At 39.3% G+C, this 20580-nt stretch overlaps 1 protein-coding gene across 1 annotated transcript; it reads left to right on the top strand.

Annotated features, from left to right (window-relative positions):
- The first annotated feature begins 5807 nt into the window (after nucleotides 1–5807).
- Nucleotides 5808–19082, top strand: LOC133574311 (uncharacterized). The gene is made up of 2 exons (XM_061926457.1): nucleotides 5808–6263; nucleotides 16751–19082. Exons 1-2 carry the CDS (start codon nucleotides 6068–6070, stop codon nucleotides 17893–17895), a joined length of 1341 nt encoding a protein of 446 aa, XP_061782441.1. The 5' UTR covers nucleotides 5808–6067; the 3' UTR covers nucleotides 17896–19082.
- Nucleotides 19083–20580: the final 1498 nt, after the last annotated feature.

Below are 20580 nucleotides of genomic sequence, written 5' to 3' on the forward strand. Positions count from 1 at the left end.
GTAGTTATACATTTAGATAGACCAACGGCACTTTGGAATAAAGCGTCCACAGGTAGAACAACACCAGCCTAACATATAAGAGGTACACGAGACGATACAGAAAATCAGACGCAATGTATTAAAAGGGTCAAAGTGTTAATTATCGATAGTACAGAGGGTGAAATTCTCGTACAAATGCTATAAATATCATACGTCTGGCACCGCAGATCCTCATGTCCTGTTTTGCTCAGTGAAGCTGCATGACTGTACAAGGCTGCCACCTACTGGTGACTTTTGGCTACCACACGATGCATTAATATGTAGGCTGGCTGTCGTAGCTTCTTCAGTCTCAGCAAGAAGATAACGCTAAACAACTGAAATTCGGCTCTTTTTTGAGAGACGGCTCTTTTGGCACCCGCCGGCTCCTGCTTAATTTGTAGTACCATATGTAGCCTACCTTTGCAAATCCAAATGGTTTACGCCAAGGCAGGCGGTGGCATAAACACTGCGTGTTTCTTTAGAGTCACAACTTCTAGAAGGCCCGCATGTTCATGTCCTAGGCCAGGGGTCGGCAACCCGCGGCTCTAGAGCCGCATGCGGCTCTTTAGCGCCGCCCTAGTGGCTCTCTGGAGCTTTTTAAAAAATGTATGAAAAATGGAAAAAGAAAAAAAATAATCTATTTTTTGTTTTAATATGGTTTCTGTAGGAGGACAAACATGACACAAGCCTCTCTAATTGTTACAAAGCACACTGTTTATATTAAACATGCTTCACTGATTTGAGTATTTGGCAAGCGCCGTTTTGTCCTACTAATTTTGGCGGTCTTTGAACTCACCGTAGTTTGTTTACATGTATAACTTTCTCCGACTTTCTAGGACATGTTTTATGCCACTTCTTTTTCTGTCTCATTTTGTCCACAAAACCTTTAACGTTGTGCATGAAAGGTGAGTTTTGTTGATGTTATTGACTTGTGTGGAGTGCGAATCAGACATATTTGGTCACTGCATGACTGCAAGCTAATCGATGCTAACATGCTATTTAGGCTAGCTATATGTACTTATTGCATCATTATGCCTCATTTGTAGCTATATTCGAGGTCATTTAGTTTCATTTAAGTCCTCTTGATTCAATTTATATCTCATGACACACTGTCTGTATGTAATATGGCTTTTAATTTTTTGCGGCTCCAGACAGATTTGTTTTTGTATTTTTGGTCCAATATGGCTCTTTCAACATTTTGGGTTGCCGACCCCTGTCCTAGGCTATTAGAAAGTTTTGAATATTTTTTTAATTTAATTTAAATCTAATCTAAATAATAAAATAGAATTATTTTTAATTTAATATAAATCTAATCTAGGGCAGCACGGTGGAAGAGGGATTAGTGCATCTGCCTCACAATACGAAGGTGCTGAGTAGTCTGGGGTTCAATCCCGGGCTCGGGATCTTTCTGTGTGGAGTTTGCATGTTCTCCCCGTGACTGTGTGGGTTCCCTCCGGGTACTCCGGCTTCCTCCCACCTCCAAAGACATGCACCTGGGGATAAGTTGATTGGCAACACTAAATTGGCCCTAGTGTGTGAATGTGAGTGTGAATGTTGTCTGTCTATCTGTGTTGGCCCTGCGATGAGGTGGCGACTTGTCCAGGGTGTACCCCGCCTTCCGCCCGATTGTAGCTGAGATAGGCTCCAGCGCCCCCCGCGACCCCAAAGGGAATAAGCGGTAGAAAATGGATGGATGGATAAATCTAATCTAAAGAATAAAATAGATTTTTTTTTTCTTAAATTTAATCTAAAGTGATTAAAGATGACATCATAAAATGTAAAATAAAATCGCATAGCACATAATTGTGGTGCATTTAAAGAAAGACTCCCGATTAAAGTTTGAAACAAAGGTGTCACTTTTTAAAGCTACCCCCATTGGATACACTAATAATAATAGTTATTAATAATACCAACCGAGCTATACCGGGCGGTATTGCTCGGTTGATAGAGGGCCGTGCCAGCAACATGAGGGTTCCAGGTTCGATCCCCGCTTACGCCATCCTAGTCACATCTGTTGTGTCCTTGGGCAAGACACTTTACCCACCTGCTCCCAGTGCCACCCACACTTGTTTAAATGTAACTTAGATATTGGGTTTCACTATGTAAAAGCACTTTGAGTCACTAGAGAAAAAGCGTTATATAAATATAATTCACTTCACAATTATTATCATCCACTGATGATAATACTACATGTATCAGCTGATGTGTACCTTACACTATGAAGTAAAGAGAAATTGTACTTATTTATAATCATATTTGAGTGAATAATGTCATTCTGGCTATTTGTCATAATTTTTTGTAAAAACAAAAAAACAGAACTTTAAAAAAAATAATAAAACACTTCCAAATAATTTAGAGGGGTTATTACTATGTTAATGAGCCTTTAGCCTCCTAAAAAGGTCAGATGTCGCCACTGGTTTGAATACTTGAAAAACATTATTGATGAAATAAAGACCTAAACATGTAAATAATCTACTGTGTTATCACATTGGGAAGACTGGCACGTGCAGAGTGCATACATGAGAGAGAACTGGTTTTTAATCACAGCATCTAAATATTTTAATCCCATATTTAAAAGTCCATCCATCCATTCATTTTCTACCGCTTAATCCCTTCGGGGTCGCGGGGGGAGCTGGAGCCTATCTCAGCTACAATCGGGCGGAAGGCGGGGTACACCCTGGACAAGTCGCCACCTCGTCACAGGGCTATTTAAAAGTCGAAAACCTAAACAAGGTTTTTATGTGTGTTTTAAAAAGATAGTTTCAACCAACAATTAGTTTTTTTTACTGCATGTAAACATAACACGTGTGTGTATGGGGTAGTGACATTAGCTTTATGCTTTCAGGAATTTAATAATAAATAATAGAATTAAAGACTGATATTTGGCTACAAACAAAATCTTGATTTGGGTCACAAAAAGGCTGGTTTGTGCAATGATAACCCATTTCATATTATTACAAATTACACATCCATGCTAGGCTTCCTTAAATTTGGCACAAAAAATGGCACTATGAGCGTCACTTCCTGGAGCACCCTGGAACGCAATAAAACAAAACCCAGTATTTAACAAAAAATGCTGAAATTACCACATTTTGTGCATTTATTTTTTTACTTTTTTTTGTTGAATATTTAATCCATAATTGTGTTAGTGTAACGGAGGAGAGGGAGTTTGGCTGGACCATCTGTACGTTAGTAAACCTCCCTTCTTGTCTACTTCAAGAGTGTGCTGGTCAGTACACTCGTCTCTCATGCAGCCAAATAGGATAAAGGCGAGGGGCCGAAACCACCTGGGTTACATTATTTACATGAGAAACAAATTCCACATACCCAAAAACAGGACTAAAGTCAGTAAAAGCACAATTAGTATTTAGTGCATGAGAAAAATATGAGTTTGTTTCTGGGGTTTTTTACTTCTTCTACTATCTACTTTAACACAGTGGCACAATTACTCACTTTTTAAGGTGTATGCAAACACACAACAGGTTTGTGTGCTTGTTATGTTTGTTGATACTACTTGATACCAAGTACAAAACTCCAAAACCAATGAAGTCGGCACGTTGTGTAAATCATAAATAAAAACAGAATACAATGATTTGCAAATCCCTTTCAACCTATATTCAATTGAATACACTGCAAAGACAAGATACTTAACGTTCAAACTGGTAAACTTTGCTATTTTTTGCAAATATTAGCTCATTTAGAATTTGATGCCTGCAATATGTTTCAAAAAAGCTGGCGCAAGTGACAAAAAAGACTGAGAAAGTTGAGGAATGCTCATTAAACACTTATTTGGGACATCCCACAGGTGAACAGGCTAATTGTGAACAGGTGGGTGCCATAATAAAGATAAAAGCAGCTTCCATTAATTGCTCAGTCAGTCACAAACAAGGATGGGGCGAGGGTCACCACTTTGTGACCAAATGTGTGAGCAAATTTTCGAACAATTTAAGAACAACATTTCTCAACGAGCTATTGCAAGGAATTTAGGGATTTCACCATCTACGGTCCGTAATATAATTACAGGTTCAGAGAATCTGGAGAAATCCCTGCACGTAAGCGGCAATGCCCATGACCTTAGATCCCTCAGGCGGTACTGCATCAAAAACCGACATCATTGTGTAAAGGATATCACCACATGGGCTCAGGAACACTTCAGAAAATCACTGTCAGTAACTACAGTTCATCGCTACATCTGTAAGTGCAAGTTGAAACTCTAATATGCAAAGCGAAAGCCATTTATCAACCACACCCAAAAACGCCTCTGACTTCGCTGGGCCTGAGCTCATCTAAGAGGGACTAATGCAAAGTGGAAAAGTGTTCTGTGGTCTGACGAGTCCACATTTAAAACATTTTTGGGAAACTGTGAACGTCTTGTTCTCAAGACCATAGAGAAAAAGAACCACCCGGACTGTTCTTGGCGCGAAGTTCAAAAGCCAGCATCTGTGATGGTATGGGGGTGTATTAGTGCCCAAGGCATGGGTAACTTACACATCTGTGAAGGCACCATTAATGCTGAAAGGTACATACAGGTTTTGGAGCAACATATGTTGCCATCCAAGCAACGTCTTTTTGCTTATTTCAGCAAGACAATGCTAAGTCACATTTTGCATGTGTTACAACAGCGTGGCTTCCTAGTAAAAGAGTGCGGGTACTAGACTGGCCTGCCTGTAGTCCAGACCTTGAAAATGTGTGGCGCATTATGAAGCGTAAAATACAACAGCGCAGACTGATGAACAACATAAGCTGTACATCAAGCAAAAATGGGAAATAATTCTACCCAAAAGCTTCAAAAATTGGTCTCCTCAGTTCTCAAACGTTTACTGAGTGTTGTTAAAAGGAAAGGCCATGTAACACAGTGGTAAAAATGCCCCTGTGCCAACTTTTTGCAATGTGCAGCTGCCATTAAATTCTAAATTGTCTGTGCAGTGTATTCAATGGAATGTAAGTTGAAAATGATTGTATTCTGTTTTTATTTGCAATTCACACAATGTGCTAACTTCACTGGTTTTGGGTTTTGCAAATACAGGATACACCACTACTTTAAAATGTTCAAGATAAAATAATGATTTTGTGATTTCACCTTTAAAAATGGGACCCATTACCTCCCTGCTTGGCACTCAACATCAAGGGTTGGAATTGGGGGTTAAATCACCAAAAATGATTCCCGGGCGCAGCCACTGCTGCTGCTCACTGCTGCTGCTCACTGCTCCCCTCACCTCCCAGGGGGTGATCAAGGGTGATGGGTCAAATGCAGAGAATAATTTCACCACACCTAGTGTGTGTGTGACAATCATTGGTACTTTAACTTTAACTTAATTGTTGAGCATGAGAATCACAAAAATACACAGGACAAAGATCTTAGGCAAACATAAAAATTGAACAACTTAAGAGATAAATGCAACAATGTTGCAATATCAATATGTTACAATTATTCCCATTTATTACATACAATAGTCTAAGCAAAATGAACAAGGCAAGTAACAACTATACTATTGGTTATCATTAAAAAAAACCCTTTAAAGTCATCAAAAGTGTCCAATTAATTATATTATATTATATTATAATACTAATATTTACAATCTCAACACAACAAAAGTGTACGTATTTGTGGGGAAAAAAAACATTGAAGAACTGAAAAATATCGATCACATCAAGTTATCATTGATCTGACACTGACACTATCATTCACATCCGGAGGGTGGCGGTAACGCACTAATTCAGTTTGCATCCGCAGTTAAACAAGGCAGAAGAAGAAAATGGACACAACGCTCTTCTGCGCATGACACATTACGAGATAGCATCAGTGAGTTAGCGGCCATGAAAGCACATTGCAGAAAGAATATAGCAATACGCTAATTAGTCAGTGCTAATGTTTGATATATATTATTTACATATTTATGTCATATGAAAGACATCTTTAATCAAGCAAGTTAGGGTAAACTCGTCTCTGTGCACGAGAAGCTCTCAGGCTAGCTTAGCTTGTTAGCTGCAAACAAAGACGCGAAAGTTCGCCAAGAAGAGGTCAAGTGCAAGTGTAAAGTGTGTGAAAATGTACAAAGTACAAATGCTGAGAGCGTTGGTGAATCAGCGTCTAACTGCGGCGGTGGAAGAAATATTTGTAGTGGTAGAAAGAATGATAGCAGAGTACGAGGAGGAATTTTCCCGAATAAAAGAAGAGAACGAGCGACAACGTGAATTACTGGACGCTTTTTTCAAGAAACATCAAGGAAAGTCACACAGAGCAGGTTTGTTTACTTCTCACTGCAACATGTTTACTAACTTTGTGTTTATTCAATAACATGAAAACTCCCCACATGTAAGAACTACTGACTGGTGGAACGGTGTCAATAAAGTAAAAAGTAAGTAATAGAGATGTCTGATAATATCGGGCACCCGATATTATCGGCCGATAAATGCTTTAAAAAATGTAATATCGGAAATTATCGGTAAAATTTATGAGTTTTTAAAACGCCGCTGTACGCAGTGGTACAGAGCAGTTGCCAACCCTCCCGATTTTCCCGGGAGACTCACGAATTTCAGGGCCCCTCCCGAAAATCTCCCGGGGCAACCATTCTCCCGAATTTCTCCCGATTTCCACCCAGACAACAATATTGGGTGCGTTCCTTAAATGCACTGCATTTGCGTGCCGGCCCAATCACATAATAGCTGCGGCTTTTCACACACACAAGTGAATGCCATGCATACTTGGTCAACAGCCATACAGGTCACACTGAGGGTGGCCGTATAAACAACTTTTACACTGTTACAAATATGCGCCACACTGTGAACCCACACCAAATGAGAATGACAAACACATTTCGGGAGATCATCCGTACCGTAACACAACAGAACAAATACCCAGAAACCCTTGCAGCACGGGACGCTGCAATATACACCCCCCCGCTACCGCCCAGCCCCCCGCCCCCCAACTCAACCCCAACCCCCAACCCGCCCACCTCAACCTCCTCATGCTCTCTCAGGGAGAGCATGTCCCAAATTCCAAGCTGCTGTTTTGAGGCATGTTTAAAAAAAAAAAGCACTTTGTGACTTCAATAATAAATATGGCAGTGCCATGTTGGCATTTTTTTCCATAACTTGAGTTGATTTATTTTGGTAAACCTTGTTACGTTGTTTAATGCATCCAGCGGCGGAATCACAACAAAATTAGGCATAATAATGTGTTAATTCCACGACTGTATATATCGGTTGATATCGGAATCGGTAATTAAGAGTTGGACAATATCGGATCAAGAGAAGAATATCGACCCTAGCTTCCCTGGCCTGCTGACATGAGGGTATGTCTACAGAATATATTAATTGATGAACATTGGGCTGTCTGCACTCTCAAAGTGCATGTTGTTGCCAAATGTATTTCATATGCTGTAAACCTAGTTCATAGTTGTTAGTTTCCTTTAATGCCAAACAAACACATACCAATCGTTGGTTAGAAGGCGATCGCCGAATTCGTTCTCGCTTTCTCCCGTGTCGCTGGCTGTCGTGTCGTTTTCGTCGGTTTCGCTTGCATACGGTTCAAACCGATATGGCTCAATAGCTTCAGTTTCTTCTTCAATTTCGTTTTCGCTACCTGCCTACACACTACAACCATCCGTTTCAATACATTCGTAATCTGTTGAATCGCTTAAGCCGCTGAAATCCGAGTCTGAATCCGAGCTAATGTCGCTATAGCTTGCTGTTCTTTCCGCCATGTTTGTTTGTGTTGCCTTCACTATGTGACGTCACAGGAAAATGGACGGGTGTTTATAACGATGGTTTAAATCAGGCACTTTGAAGCTTTTTTTAGGGATATTGCGTGATGGGTAAAATTTTGAAAAAAACTTCGAAAAATATAATAAGCCACTGGGAACTGATTTTTAATGGTTTTAACAATTCTGAAATTGTGATAATGTTCCCCTTTAATAAAATCAGTTAATGCAATAATTTCCGGTCAACTTCTTAATACTAAGATAATAGGGGTCAAGATTTTAGGTGTGACCTTTTTGTTAAATCCGACTTTCAAAATGTCGTAACTTTCTTAATGTGGCTCCGAAATGACAACACAGGCACGGCTTCTTAAAGACGGGCTCTTTACTTGGGTTTATGCCGTGAAAACTACAGGACAAGACATGAAATACAATGCTTTAGACATAGTTCAGTCACAGGCAAATAAAGTGCTAAACAAAATAGCTACCTCGTGGCCGCCTGCCACTTCGGAGGTTCTTGGGCAGCAAATATTTCAGTCTTGTGCATACTAAATGAGCGTACAATAATTAAACCAATGTACTTTACAAATATACAGAACAATTCGACACAATATGACAAATACCTTGTTCAGCTAGCTAAATGTTCTTGCTGCTGCTGATGGCTCGCTCAAAGTCCTTTGCATGTCTGGGCGAATGCAGGTCTCGCAACCTCCAATAGTAAACCAAAACCTCGCGAGAATAGCAGTGTAACAAAGGAAATAAATTGCCCTTTTTATAGTAAACAAAATGTGTCTTATTTACAAAAAATGTAACATGAATTCACAACCATAATAATTTTCAACAAAAAATATTAACCCTTAAACAAAAATATTAAGTGTAAGTTTCAACGACACTTACACTTATTTTACTTTCTTAATATTTACCCCATTTTAAAAGGTTGGTAATATTAGAAAGATTGCTAAACAAAAAAATTAGTTTTAACAATTACGGTTTATGTTTGTTTAAATACATGAAATTAGCGTTGGATGTGACGGAAAATTTGAGTTAACATTGTTGGTCGGACTCAACTTGTAAGTCACATCCCAATGACTGCAAAGAATAAGTCAGCCAGTGAATGCTCTAAAAAAGTTTATATTTACATTAATTTGAAAAACAGTTATGTAAAAGGCATGTAAACACTTTTAGATTGTGTTTAACACACATTTTAGTTCTATATTGAAGCTATTATATACAGCAGTGGTTCTTAACCTTGTTGGAGGTACCGAACCCCACCAGTTTCATATGCGCATTCACCGAACCCTTCTTCAGTAAAAAAAATATATATCTTTTTTTTGGTAGTCTTTTGGTGTCATACATCAGATATACTATACTGTATATTATACAGTATAGTACAGTGACGTGCGGTGGGGTTCATGGCTGGTGAGGCACTGACTTCATCACAGTCAGATTTACAAACATATGAACCCTAAAGAGTATCTTATTCACCATTTGATTGGCAGCAGTTAACGGGTTATGTTTAAAAGCTCATACCAGCATTCTTCCCTGCTTGGCACTCAGCATCAAGGGTTGGAATTGGGGGTTAAATCACCAAAAATGATTCCCGGGCGCGGCGCCCCTGCTGCCCACTGCTCCCCTCACCTCCCAGGGGGTGAACAAGGGGATGAGTCAAATGCAGAGGACACATTTCATTACACCTAGTGTGTGTGTGACAATCATTGGTACCGGTACTTTAACTTAACTTTAACTTTACACATACAAACTGTAACACACAAAAAAAGCACATTTAATAAAAAAACATTATTTTGGTCATACCTTTACTTATAAATGAAGTCCATGCGCCGCTGTTGTGCTGGATTAATGCACCCCCTGACGGGAGTGTTATATCAACTAAAGCCCTCACTTAAACTTTCCACGTGCAAGATTGAATCTATTTAAAAAAGTGTAACCGAGGGTTTATAAATGTCGCCTATACTGTATGAAACTACAAAATAACAAACACGGAGGCTCCAGTTTACACGAGGACCACTTTATTTACCTTCTTTCAAAAACCTCCGCTCCACTCCAACGTGTCATCACTTCCGCTCTTAGCGCCTTCAAAATAAGAGCTCAAGGCATATACTGTATAACAGCGCATAACAGGAACTTAACATCACAAAGAGGAAAGCCCATAAAAATAGGTTACAAAAGTTATTTAATAAGAAGCCAAAAAGTGCAAAAACAATAATGTTCGTGTTGGAGGAGTTGTGAATTAGATACACCTGCAGTCTGCAGGTGTACTTAATGTTGTGGCCCTGCAGTCATTCACAACTCCTCCAACACGAACATTATTGTTTTTGCACTTTTTGGCTTCTTATGAAATAACTTTTTTAAATAGATTCAATCTTGCACGTGGAAAGTTTAAGTGTGGGCTTTAGTTGATATAACAATTCTACGGCGGGGGTGCAGGAGGCGGGGTTACTGGAGCCTCAGCCAGTGCGTCTTTTGCAGCCGTTTTATGATCGCTCAGCACAAGAAATACGTTACACACATACAGTTGTTGACAAAATACACTGTACATTATATACCTCAGCTAACTAAACTATGGAAATGTATAATATAATTCATATATCAATACAGTCTCACTGCACAGCAGGCCAGCAGTTAGCCGAGTCTGGAATCCATGTTGAGGCACTGAGTGACGTGCCTCAACTGGCTGCTGTTCACCGCACCGTCTCTTCTCAGTATTTGAACGGCAAATGTGAAAATTCAGCGATTTTGAATAAAAATAATCGAAAACTGGTGAAGTTAAATGGAAAATAACTTTATAGTATAATCACTGAATACATATAACAATTTAATTAATGTTTTTTCTTTTTACATTTTTTGTCTTTCCATGATGGCAGGTGAGGCCCCGCCTCACCTGCCTCTAGTGACAGCACGTCACTGGTATAGTATATCTGATGTATGACACCAAAAGATTTCCAAAGTTTGCGAGTAAATAGATATGATCAAAATGGTATCAATCTCATGGAGATTCTCGAGACATTTTGAGAGATAATGAGCTAGCCAGACACGTCATAGCGTGACGTAGAGGTAGGAACCACACATCATTTCATCACCAACAACAATGCAAATCATGCAGAATTTGTGAGAGCCAACAACCATTACTTTGGAAAAAATTATGATCCATAAACTTATATTGTTGATCCTAAATATAAGGAGGATTGGCTACACATTTTAGAAGCTCTGTTTAATAGATCCAGCTTTAGTGAAACACTAAGCATCGTGTAGCAGTATTGCTAAGTGCTAAACGAGAAATACAATCTACGAACCTAATAAAACGATAGTTTACTGTACAATGTACACATCAATAATAAATAGCGGTAGATCACAAAGTATTTCTGCCTCGACCTCATTAATTCATTAATACATAAGCAACATTGCTATTTGTACTGTATTTTGTGACCTAAAAATTCAATGTCCATATACCACAATTTATACATTGTCTTTTACATACAAACCAGCAATTCAAATTAATTCACTGCATAGTTTGTATTTACAGTATATGGTAAAATCAATTTACCACAAAAGCAATCTTTTTCTTTATCTCTGATGATCATAATAACCATCATTACAGTGGTCATTTAAACACATTGAAACATTACCAACAACACCAAATAGCAGAAAGTTGTAGTTTTTGGTTAGATCTGGAGCTTGACAGCTAGTAGTTCTATCTTATTAAACTGTACTGTTCTCTTCTTTGACTGTATTTACATTCCCGCATAGCTAAACAAGCTGACACACCCATAATCACCCTTTTTTGTGAGGCACACAGCGTATGGTCAAGGGTCGCGTTAAAGATGGAGCATGGAAACTGGGACTTTACATGCAGGTGTGAAAATAGAAGAAAGCAAATTATTTGAGAAATCAGACTAACTTAGTGTATGGAAACGTAGTGAAAGCTATTTGTGTGTGCGAACTAGGGCTGGGCGATATGGCCTTTTATTAATATCTCAATATTTTTAAGCCATGTCACGATACACGATATATATCTCGATATTTTGCCTTAGCCTTGAATGAACACTTGATGCATATAATCACAGCAGTATGATGATTCTATGTGTCTACATTAAAACATTCTTGTTCACACTGCATTAATATATGCTCATTTTAAACTTTCATGCAGAGAGGGGAACCACAACTAAGTCAATTTACCAAAAGTGTATTTATTAAACAGTTATTAAAGGCCTACTGAAATGTGATTTTCTTATTTAAACAGGGATAGCAGGTCCATTCTATGTGTCATACTTGATCATTTCGTGATATTGCCATATTTTTGCTGAAAGGATTTAGTAGAGAACATCGACGATAAAGTTCGCAACTTTTGGTCGCTGATAAAAAAGCCTTGCCTCTACCGGAAGTTGCAGACGAGTAGCGTGACGTCACAGGTTGTGGAGCTCCTCACATCTGCACATTGTTTACAATCATGGCCACCAGCAGCGAGAGCGATTCGGACCGAGAAAGCGACGATTTCCCCATTAATTTGAGCGAGGATGAAAGATTTGTGGATGAGGAAAGTGAGAGTGAAGGACCAGAGGGCAGTGGGAGCGATTCAGATAGGGAAGATGCTGTGAGAGGTGGGTGGGACCTGATATTCAGCTGGGAATGACTAAAACAGTAAGTATTAGTCACAACACAACCAGGCTTATATTTAATATGCCACAAATTAATACCGCATAACAAACACCTCCCCCCTCCCGTCCATATAACCCGCCAATACAACGCAAACACCTGCACAACACACTCAATCCCACAGCCCAAAGTACCGTTCCCAAAGTTCATACATTACATATATTTCCCCAAAGTCCCCAAAGTTACGTACGTGAGACTTTTATTAGTAGGTTGCACAGTGAAGTACATTGTCCGTACAATTGACCACTAAATGGTAACACCCGAATAAGTTTTTCAACTTGTTTAAGTCGGGGTCCACTTAAATTGATTCATGATACAGATATATTTTATCATATATACTATCATCATAATACATTCATCACACAAGATAATCATCAGGGTGTATACATTGAATTATTTACGTGGCATGCACATAGCGGCACGCACGTACGGGCAAGCGATTAAATGTTTGGAAGCGTACTCACGGTACCGTGTCTGCGTATCCAACTCAAAGTCCTCCTGGTAAGAGTCTCTGTTGTCCCAGTTCTCCACAGGCCAATGGTAAAGATTGACTGTCATCTTTCGGGAATGTAAACAATGAACCACCGGCCGTGTTATTGTTGCTAAAGTCGGCCGCAATACACCGCTTCCCTCCTACAGCTTTCTTCTTTTCTGTCTCCATTGTTCATTGAACAAATTGCAAAAGATTCACCAACACAGATGTCCAGAATACTGTGGAATTTTGCGATGAAACAGACGACTTAATAGCTGGCCACCATGCTGTCCCAAAATGTCCTCCACAATCCGCGACGTCACGCACTGACGTCATCATACCGAGACGTTTTCAGCAGGATATGTCGCGCAAAATTTAAAATTGCACTTTAGTAAACTAACCCGGCCGTATTGGCATGTGTTGCAATGTTAAGATTTCATCATTGATATATAAACTATCAGACTGCGTGGTCGGTAGTAGTGGGTTTCAGTAGGCCTTTAAGCAGTGGCACAAACATTCATGTCATTTGAAAACAGAAAGTGCACCGAACGGAGATGTTGACATGCGGAATTTCAAGCACTCTTCATTCTCTAGCGGGTGACTTTTCAAATGATGCTACAAATTAGCAGTAGGTGCTACTTTTTGTAGCAACGCGTTTGCCGCATACTTGTTCGACATCTTCCCGCTTGAAACCAAACCACCAACAGACGATGTTTTTCTTGGGAAGTCCCGAAAATGTGAAATTAAACCATTGAGGCATGGCGGAGATATTTATAAAACAATCTTGCCTTTCTTCCTACTTCCTCCAAAAGAGTCTTGGAATTTGCCCAATTTGCAATGTTTTTCCCAGTTGTGACATCAGCGGATATCTCCACACATGGTAGATATTTAGAGTTCACCATTGTAGTCTCACGCTGTAATCAATAAGCTACTTCTTTTTCTCTATCCTCTTGTTGTGGGGCAGACTGGCTCGTGCATGCACATGCACCCTCTACAAAGTAGAGAAATAAGCATATAGTTCGACGTTATATCTGTCAGTAAAGTCCATATGGAAGCGCTAAAAACTACAACAAAGATGACGGAGAAGACGGAGTTGAAGTGGAGCCATGTAAATAAGACCGCCCACAAAACGACGCATCCTGAAGAGATAGTCAGAAAGCACTTTGAGGATAATCTGGAAACATAATGTACGCAAAATTTTGACCAAGGAACCACCATTACAAGTTATGTAGACCACAAAAAAGTGTTTTTAAATGTAGAAAATAAATCATATGACCCATTGAAGTATCATCAAGTATCATTATTAAGCATTAGGATAGTGCTAAACATGTGACACTCTGAGCAAACAGGAGCGCTAGCTAAGATAGCTTTTAGCTTAGAAAGCGTTGACACCAAGGGTAATATCAGAATATGATCCCATACTAGAGGGACTCGGGTAATATTTTTATTGTCTTAAAGTATTATTTTGTTTGTTGTTGGTAATGTTTGCAAGGAATATAATTCAAGGAATAATTCCTTGGACCAAGGAGCACTTCGAGGGAAAAAAACAAAGGATTTAAATAAGTAGTAGATAGTAGGGGTGTAACGGTACACAAAAATTTCGGTTTGGTACGTACCTTGGTTTAGAGGTCTCGGTTCATTTTCGGTACAGTAAGAACACAACAAAATATACATTTTTGGGTTATTTAATTACCAAATTTGCAAAATCTTCCACCAAAAATATTTTTCTTAGGAGAATATTTGATGTGAAGTAATCGGAACCTTGGATAGGTCGATAATTCATAATAACATTGATTTTGATTCAATATTATGTTTTGAGCAATGACAGTTTGAAAGAAAAAAACAGCTTTGTTTTATTAGTCAACATTGCAACTTTTTCTAAATTACATTTAACCTTTAAGCTTTTTTATTTCACTCTTGTTATGTTTTTGTTTATTTTAATAGTATTTTTAGAATGTGCCGTGGGCCTTTAAAACATTAGCTGTGGGCCGCAAATGTCCTCCGGGGCACACTTTTGACACCCCTGCTATAGATGATAAAAAATTTAATCTGATAAATCTATGGATAAAAAGCCGAGCCTGGCGACGCAAGCGCGTTTATCATAACTCTCTCGCTCTCTCTGTCTCTGCCCCTCCCTCAAGAATGCTGTTGCGCGCACAATTTGTTTTGTTTTTAACCCCTTCTTAATCCTGAACGTAAATTGAAAATACACGCAACCCTAACTCAAAATGCCAGACATTTGAGGCATTTAAGAAACTCCGCCCTGACAGCTCCGCAAAAGAGGACATTTCCGGTGGCATAGCCCGTTAGCTGCTAACACGCCATGTGTTGTGCCTCGGTGTGCATTGTTTACACAATGTGCGTTACGCTACTTAATATGTCCGTGTGGAAACTCGTTCGGTACACAACCGAACCGGAGCCCCTGTACCAAAACGGTTCAATACAAATACACGTACCGTTACACCCCTAGTAGATAGTAATTTTTGCTTTAGTTAAGTTATTCTGTAGTATTGATTTTTTTCTCAAACAGATGTATGTAATAAAAGAGAATACGGAACTCGTTTAGATATTGTGTTGATATTTTTAAACTCACCGTAAATACATTAAAAAAAATTCACAGTTAGTACATGTGATTGAAAACGGTTTTGGGACCGGCCGATATCACTCATGGATGAACGAAATCGGCAGCATAAATTCTTTGTAACATCCCTAGTTTAAATCTTTTGGTGTTTGCCGTCAAAGTCTTAAGTTTGAAAACATTAATAAAAAGCAACGAAAAAATGTATTTTGATAAAGTAAAAAATATCGATCTAATCACTTTAGTATCTATCATATTAGACATTACCCCAAATACTTCTTAAAGTTTACTAAGCACTTGTTTATTAGTGTTGTTTAAAGGGAGCTTAGCAGTTAGCTTAGATATTAGCATCCTTGCTCCTGGCTTGCCCTCGCTTGCCTACATGTTAAGCTTTGTCCTCCAGTGATAATGATACTTGATCATGGTACTTAAGATACTAAGAAATACAGTTTATTTTCCGTAATTGAGGTGATTATTACTAACTTAGGGTCGCAGCTGTACACTATGAATGAAGACACCTAATTAGTTGATAGCCGCTTGTCAGCCGTGTGACTACATTAGTGGAAATCTTGTGTTCTTGTACCCCAGCATTCAGGACATTTAGGAGTGGTATGAAAATAAAAGCTGGGATAATCTTAAAAACACACCAACTCGGGCTGAGTGATATGGCTTAAAAATAAAACTTCTATGGAATAACTTAGACAATTTCACTGTTCCACATGTGTCGCTGCAAAGCCAAACCACTGATGATGCTATAGATCTTGTACTTCTCGCTCTCGTTAGCGAAAGCGGTAGCCATGTTGTTGCTGTGTTACTGTGTGCATCTCTGTTTCGGGAAGCAGGGTTGATTGTAGGGGAAGCTATGAAAGCTCCTGCAAGAGCAGAACAAACTCAAACAAATCGAAATAATTTATTGCCTAACACCAACTTCATGATATAACCATATTATGTAAAACATGAGTGCAAGATCTTAAACACATACATCTGTAAGTCTGAAAAATTGACATTGTAGGTTGGCCCTCTTTGTTTTTAAGTACATGTTCATTTTGATTCTGTTTCTACCCCACATATATATATATTTTTACACAATTTTCACTCTAAATGTTCTCTTTTTAGTGTTTTCATGACCCATTTAATTGGTTCTATTATTCTACTGTATTTATTATGATGTCTTGAATGTCACTGTGGTGACTGATGAGATCCTCAGCGACGTCAGAACATATTCTTTCTGGTGCATGATGTCTCATGTGAGTGTGACTGTGAAAAGCTGGACTTTTCTAAAGCATGTTTTTGCCATCTTGTGTCCTGCAGCCTTCAGTGAAGAACATCTTAACCTTGAGCAGCACAAGTGGAGCTCCGGGGTGCCGTTAGAGGAGCCACAGGAACCCCACATTAAGGAGGAGGAGGAGGAACACGTCATTAGCCAGGAAGGAGAGCATCTTGAAGGATTGGAGTTCCCAGTGATTGGTGTCATTGTGAAGAGTGAAGATGATGAGGACAAATGTGAAAGTGAGAAGAAGAGCGAGGTGGAGACTCCAACCAGCAGTTCAACTCAACAGATGACAACAGAAGCTGATGGAGATTACTGTGGACCATCACAAGCAGACAACCTCTTAGCTCCACTATCGAATAATGACGAGACAACGTCACACTCTGCTGACACTGATGAAGTCTCTAAAGCTGACAACACACACTGGAAATGCTCTCACTGCGAGCAAGCTTTTGTTAATAAGGGGAATCTGAATAGACACATGAAAAGTCATGCGGGCGTCAAGGACTTTAAATGCTCTAAATGTGGGAATATGTTTGCTGACAATTCAACACTGAAAAGACACATGAGGATACATACAGGCGAGAAGCCGTTCAGCTGCCTAGTTTGCAGTAAAAGATTCTATGAGAAGACACATTTGACAACACACACAAGAAGACACACTGGAGAGAAACCGTTTTCCTGTGCAGAGTGTGGTTTAGGTTTTGTCCGAAATCAATATTTGAAAATACATATGCGAACGCACACTGGAGAGAAACCATTCGTGTGCACAATATGCAGTAAAAGGTACTCTCGAAAGGCGCATTTGATAATACACACACGAGTACACACTGGAGAGAAACCTTTTTCCTGTTCAGTGTGTGGTGTAGGTTTTGTAAGAAATGACGAGTTAAAAACACACACAAGAATACACACTGGAGAGAAACCTTTTATGTGTTCGGTGTGTAGTAAAGGTTTTAAACGAAATCATGATTTGAACAGACACATGAGAAGACACACTGGCGATAAAACGTATTCCTGTTCAACCTGCAACAGAAGCTTTTGTGGCCGAACAACACTTGTAAGACACATGAGAACACACACTTATGAGAAAAAGTTGAGTTGCATTGTGTGTGATGAAAGATTCTCTTATAAATACCAGCTTGACTGTCACAAGTGTGCTGGTGAGAACAGCAGCACTAAATGAACTAGCAGGACATTAAACTGATTTTGATAAGTGACTTTCTCACACAATAACTTGTGACTTTGTTGATATGCTTCTACCATTTAAATGCAAAACAATACAATACTCAATCATATTTCATTGAATTGCAGACTTGAGCTAAGTGAGAGACTAAAAAGCTACTTACCGGTAGTTGTTTTCCTTTAGTCTGGTTAGGAAGCCAGTCTGTGAGCATTTAGCATCTTTTTACTCAACTGGTGTTATACTGCTCTCGCCCGCTTTGCTTTTACAGTGAGTGCACTTACAGACACAAACGTGCAGTTGATTGCGTTTGACTGCGTCACTGTTCCAGATGAAGATATTTTGCGTGCTATTTGTAGCACATGTTGGGCAAAAATCCGCCACCTGCAACACCAGCATTGCTACGATGCCTAAGAAGACGCTTGCACTGCTCAACAAGCTGCCCCAGACGCCAGCTGCAAATAAAGGTGTGCATAAACTACAATTAAACCTAAAAGTTTAGAACAATAGTTATAAATAAGTTATCTGTATTGGTCTTGAGAAGCAGGACGTTATTGATAATTGCCTTGACAAAAATGTATTGTACAGCAGTATTGTATTTTCTCCCAGCAGCAGGTGATAGCTTGCGTTTTCTTCCTGATCGTGGCAGTGACAAAACTGTGCCATGCACTTATGAAAAATTGTCTGCACAGTTGCTCTTGGGGTCTTAAGCTGCTTTGAAATGGCTCCAAGTGACTTTCCTGACATGTACAATTCAATTATTTGTTTTTTACAGATCTGTGCTGAGTTCCTTTGACTTTCCCATTGTCGCGTTTGTAACCGAGTCTAATGACTGCATCACATGAGACCTATTGAATTGGGCTCAGAGAAGTCAACAGGTGTCGTCAATCATAATCACTCACATAAAGTTTAGAGGCCATGCCATGAAGCTAATTTGATTTGATTGTAAATTTTCGACATCACCAAAATCGATAATGTATGTTGCTGTATGTATACTTTTGACCCAGCAGATTTGGTCACATTTTCAGTAGAACCATAATAAATTCATAAAAGAACTAAACGTCATGAATGTTTTTTTGTGACAAACAAGTATGTGCTCCAATCACTATCACAAAAAAACAAGAGTTGTAGAAATTATTGGAAACTCAAGACAGCCATGACATTATGTTCTTTACAAGTGTATGTAAACTTTTGACCACGACTATATATATATATATATATATATATATATATATATATATATATATATATATATATATATACATAGTATATACATATATATACAAAACCCAAAACCAGTGAAGTTGGCATGTTGTATAAATCGTAAATAAAAACAGAATACAATGATTTGCAAATCCTTTTCAACCTATATTCACTTAAATAGACTGCAAAGACAAGATACTTAACGTTCGAACTGGTAAACTTTATTTTTTGCAAATATCAGCTCATTTGGAATTTGATGCCTGCAACATGTTTCGAAAAAGCTGGCACAAGTGACAAAACAGACTGAGAAAGTTGAGGACTGCTCATCAAACACTTATTTGGAACATCCCACAGGTGAACAGGCTAATTGGGAACAAGTGGGTGCCATGATTGAGTATAAAAGCAGCTTCCATGAAATGCTCAGTCATTCACAAACAAGGATGGGGCGAGGGTCACCACTTTGTGAACAAATGCGTGAGCAAATTGTCGAACAGTTTAAGAACAACATTTCTCAACGAGCTATTGCAAGGAATTTAAGGATTTCACCATCTACGGTCCGCAATATCAAAAGGTTCAGAGAATCTGTGGGAATCACTGCATGTACGCGGAAATGCTGAAAACCAACATTGGGAGCCCGTGACCTTCGATCCCTCAGGAGGTACTGCATAAAAAACTGACTCAGTGTGTAAACGACATCACCACATGGGCTCAGGCACACTTCAGAAAACCACTGTCAGTGACTACAGTTAATCGCTACATCTGTTAGTGCAAGTTAAAACTCTACTATGCAAAGCGAAAGCCATTTATCAACAACACCCAGAAACGCCGCCGGCTTCGCTGGGCACGAGCTAATCTAAGATGGACTGATGTAAAGTGGAAAAGTGTTCTGACGAGTCCACATCTCAAATTGTTTTTGCAAACTGTGGACGTCGTGTCCTCCGGACCAAAGAGGAAAAGAACCATCCGGATTGTTATAGGCGCAACGTTGAAAAGCCAGCATCTGTGATGGTATGGGGGTGTATTAGTGCCCAAAGCATGGGTGACTTACACATCTGTGAAGGCACCATCAATGCTGAAAGGTACATACAGGTTTGGGAGCAACATATGTTGCCATCCAAGCAACGTATTTTTCATTGACGCCCCTGCTTATTTCAGCAAGACAATGCCAAGCCACATTCTGCACGTGTTACAACAGCGTGGCTTCGTAGTAAAAGAGTGTGGGTACTAGACTGGCCTGCCTGTAGTCCGGACCTGTCTCCCATTGAAAATGTGTGGCGCAATATGAACCGTAAAATACGACAACGGAGACCTCGGACTGTTGAACAACTTAAGCTGTACATCAAGCAAGAATGGGGAAGAATTCCACCTGAAAAGCTTAAAAAATGTGTCTCCTCAGTTCCCAAACGTTTACTGAGTGTTGTTAAAAAGAAAGGCCATGTAACACAGTGGTAAAAATGCCCCTGTGCCAACTTTTTTGCAATGTGT

This window comes from Nerophis lumbriciformis, linkage group LG31 (genome assembly GCF_033978685.3).
Source record: "Nerophis lumbriciformis linkage group LG31, RoL_Nlum_v2.1, whole genome shotgun sequence".
In the NCBI taxonomy this organism is placed as follows: Eukaryota; Metazoa; Chordata; class Actinopteri; order Syngnathiformes; family Syngnathidae; genus Nerophis; species Nerophis lumbriciformis.